At 40.0% G+C, this 4,162-nt stretch overlaps 1 protein-coding gene across 1 annotated transcript in view; it reads right to left on the bottom strand.

Annotated features, from left to right (window-relative positions):
• LOC109467320 (protein sidekick-1-like) overlaps window positions 1-3,765 on the bottom strand; it is a 12,098-nt gene extending 8,333 nt beyond the window's left edge. The window contains exon 1 of the mRNA XM_019765264.1: window positions 3,720-3,765. Within this exon, the coding sequence (XP_019620823.1) occupies window positions 3,720-3,765 (46 nt within the window). The remainder of the gene's footprint in view (window positions 1-3,719) is intronic.
• Between the last annotated feature and the right edge of the window lie 397 nt (window positions 3,766-4,162).

Raw genomic sequence — 4,162 nt, forward strand, 5'->3', positions numbered from 1 at the left:
ACCCCCACCCCCCACCCCCCCGGCCTGGCAAATATTCTCCTATATATAGAGACTAAATGTACAGTGTATCAAAATTTAAATATGGCCGTTTGAGGAAAAACAAGGTTGCCTCTAATTCTTTTTCAATACTTTGTGGGACCTAACCAACCTTCTCTTCATTCTATGAACAACAAGTTGAACATAGATTAAAAAAGAAATATTTCATTTGTGGATTTTACGTTCTAAAGGCAAATGATTGATCTAGAAAAATACTTGAAATTTATGTTTTGAATTCAGTAGAGTTGTATCCACAATGAATCCTTTGCGATTGTTTAGGCCACACCAATTTAATCTATTGGTTCTTGGATTCGCCTCGAAAAAAAGAAATTCTGGTTCTGAATCAGCTCAAAAATGTTTATATTTTGCCCCCAGCCATTGAGGAAAGTCCTTTTTCTTCCTAGTTGTTACAGTTTTTCCATCTATCAATGCAGTGGTTTGATTAAAAGTTCAAAATTCATAGTAATATAAATAGTAATAAATATTAACCCAGCCGATGTGTTGACTTCATGGCTCCTATCGTTGCATTTGGGGCTATTAAATTGGTGTGGCCTTAGTTCTATATAAATTGCTCTGAACGCTGGCATAGCGGTGGATGAACAACTACATTTTACTTGTCCAGTCTCCAAAAACACATTGTTCTTGTATCAGTACTTTTCTGCTGACTGTACAAGTACTGTACAGTATCTTGAGAGTAGAAGACACTAGTCTGAATACTTGAGGCACAGAAGAGTTTCCGTCTGTTTACTTCAGGACAGTCTCACAGTCCCTTGACAGCCCATCCTCCCTTTGATGGTCTGTCATTTACATCTCAACGACTGTGTGTTTTCACGTATTGATCGTAGGTTGGAGAAGAAACAAGAAAACAGAATTCTGTACTCTCCAAGCAGAGGTTGTTGGAAAAGATTGTTACCGTGGCCGACAAGAACAAAATTTTACACCGAAACTTTTGGTGTTTTACACCGCAACTTTTGGTGTTTTACACTGCAACTTTTGGTGTTTTACACTGCAACTTTTGGTGTTTTACACTGCAACTTTTGCTGTGTTTTACACTGCAACTTTTGCTGTGTTTTACACTGCAACTTTTGGTGTTTTACACTGCAACTTTTGCTGTGTTTTACACTGCAACTTTTGCTGTGTTTTACACTGCAACTTTTGCTGTGTGGAAAACTTACACCCCTCCCCTTTTATAATGGACGGTCCCCCTGTCAGGTCAAAGGTGACAACGATGGCATGCAAACTACGTCGACTGAGTTATCCTTTTCGTGCATAAGTTTTTTAGAGGAAAAGCTTGGCTACGTTGTGACGTTAGTTTTTTTCTAAAGGTTTTTCTAGCTTTGGCCTATAGATCGGGATAAATTTAAAAATGTTTCGACCAGGTCCAGTGATTACAAATTATGTTGCTATCTAGTGAATGTTGGTAACGTTTGCACCGCTACGTGTTGATGTCGACGCATGGTATGATAGAAATGATGTCTGTCTGAAGGCGTAAATATGTAATTAGCTTAAACTATCGTGGCATGATGTCATAAACGCTTGCATGCGGCGATAGTCGTCTTCCACGTTTCCCCGCCTTTGAGTCACGTGACATTTTCTAGCTAGAGAATTCGGACTCGCAAGGTCGCTAATAATTTGATGAGTAAATATTGGGCCTATGGGAGTCAAATGTGGCACCACTTGGTACTATGAAGCAATAAAGACTTATTTTCAATTATGAAGTGTTGACTCTTGACTCAGGTAAGTTATCGATCATTAGGGAACAATACGAGCGGTCGCCATGACGTCACCGTAGGCAAAAAGTGGGTGCCAGTTGGCTGATTTGCCTACCAAGAATTTGCATATGTCTTCAAATAATTTGCATGCGTATAATGTAAACAAAAACAGCGATCGCTCGTTTACAAATGTAGACACTGTGACTCTCAGGTCGCCGCCATCTTTGTCACCTTTGACCTGACAGGGGGACCGTCCATTATAAAAGGGGAGGGGTGTAAGTTTTCCACACAGCAAAAGTTGCAGTATAAAACACAGCAAAAGTTGCAGTGTAAAACACCAAAAGTTGCAGTGTAAAACACCAAAAGTTGCAGTGTAAAACACAGCAAAAGTTGCAGTGTAAAACACAGCAAAAGTTGCAGTGTAAAACACAGCAAAAGTTGCAGTGTAAAACACCCAAAGTTGCAGTGTAAAACACCAAAAGTTGCAGTGTAAAACACCAAAAGTTGCGGTGTAAAACATCAAAAGTTGTGGTGTAAAATTTTGTACTTGTCGGCCACGGTAGATTGTCACCTTTTTGTTATATGTTCCTTTTTTTTTGTCACCATTCTCCACCGACAGAAAATTTAAACGGGGCTTATGTCAGAAAGGTCCCAATCTTCCCCACCAACCTCTGCTTGAAGGAAGAAACAGAAAAACAGAATTCGTACTCTCCAAGCAGAGATTTTGGAGAAGATTGTGCTACCTTTCTATCATATGCCCCCTTTTCTGTCGCCACTCTTCACAAAAAATTGGGCATATGCTAGAAAGGTCACAAACTTCCCCACCAACTTCTGCTTGGAAGAAGAAATAGAAAATAAAATTCGTACTCTCCAAGCAGATATTGGTGGAGAAGATTGTGTTACCTTTCTATCATATGCCCCTTTTTCTGCCGCCACTCTTCACAAAAAAAAAAAAACGGGGCATATGCTAGAAAGGTCACAATCTTTTCCACCAAACCTCTAAGTAGAGAGTACAGAATTCGGACATTTTCTCATTGTATTTATGCAGTCAGGAACTGCTATTAAATGGACATTTTGGTACAGAAAATGAGAAACAAGTCCTCACGACTAAAGTCTTCAGACAGGGCATTTCCTAGTCGTATTAACAGACGGCAATTTCAATTTTACATTTGTCGTATAGAGTAGCGTAAAAGCACAAATCGGCTTGGACCGTAAAAAGTTCTTTAGAACCTGAAGTAATGTTGTTGTAAGATAAAGGAGGAAGGCGAGAAGAACGTGTGAAAAAGCTCCTACGATCCGTGGAGGTGAAAGACAAGGTCGGATAATCTCCTGCCCCGCTCATGTGTTGCAGTGAAAAGCTGAGTAGTAAAGGAGCTTGGTGTGTTCCTTCGTGTGCTTATCCCACCTCGCGCAAAACAGGCACGTTCGGGAATAGTAGACCATGCTTTGGAAAGAAACGGAGGCTTGGTGTCCCTTTCCGAAGTTTCAGTAGCTTCTAACTCTTTTGGACTCGTTTCTAGTACTAAATTTTCTTTCAAAGCGACTGAGGACTTGCTAGGATGCTGTACTGTGCCATATCATGTCCATGGGAATACGTTGTGATCGAAAGACTGTGGAAACTTGTCTTGACATGAGACCTTTTGTAGCAAAATATGCGAATGAATTTTGAGCAAGAAACGAAAATTTTAGGAGTGCGGTCAAAATTCGTTTGGCGTAAAGCGACACATGTTCTTTTGACAAAATAGGTAGCACGTAAAAACAAAGATACAAAAACAAGACAACAATATACTTCTTTAGCACGTAGATGCCATAAAGTTAAAAATGACGCAGTGCGTTCGTCGATCTTGTATCTTGAATACACTGACAATTTGCCCGAACATTTTTGCACACTCACACATCTACGCATCTCCACATATTCATTTTCTTCTCTCCAACACTCATATGCTCTTAAAAATGAAGCCGATAACTTACCTGACAAAACGAACACCAGTAACGTAGCAATCCAAGCACACTTCATGTTGCTTTGTACACCTTGTGGTAAGATACGTTGTCCTGAAATTTGTCAACGTCAGTTTTTGTGGCAGAAGACAGACTCACAGAAAAATTCGGAGTGATCCTAGCGCCACGACAGCCTCTTCACAACTAGATGCATCTCCCCAAGTGGCCCTAATGATAGCCGAGTGCTGACGTCACAGGAAATCACTGATTCAGCTCATTTGCATACGGGCTTCGTTTCGTGACTCACAAATTAGATCAATCTGCACTTGACCAATGGCAACGCGTTTAAGACTAACGCTAGAATATCGCGTCTGAGATTTCCCTTATATTACTATATGGAGCAAAATTGTCGAACACAAAGAGTTGTTTATATTCATAGCTTTATTTAAACCTATTAGCTTTAAGTGGATTAGTAA

Source organism: Branchiostoma belcheri, unplaced genomic scaffold (assembly GCF_001625305.1).
Source record: "Branchiostoma belcheri isolate BF01 breed outbred unplaced genomic scaffold, Haploidv18h27 scaffold18, whole genome shotgun sequence".
NCBI classification, from domain to species: Eukaryota; Metazoa; Chordata; class Leptocardii; order Amphioxiformes; family Branchiostomatidae; genus Branchiostoma; species Branchiostoma belcheri.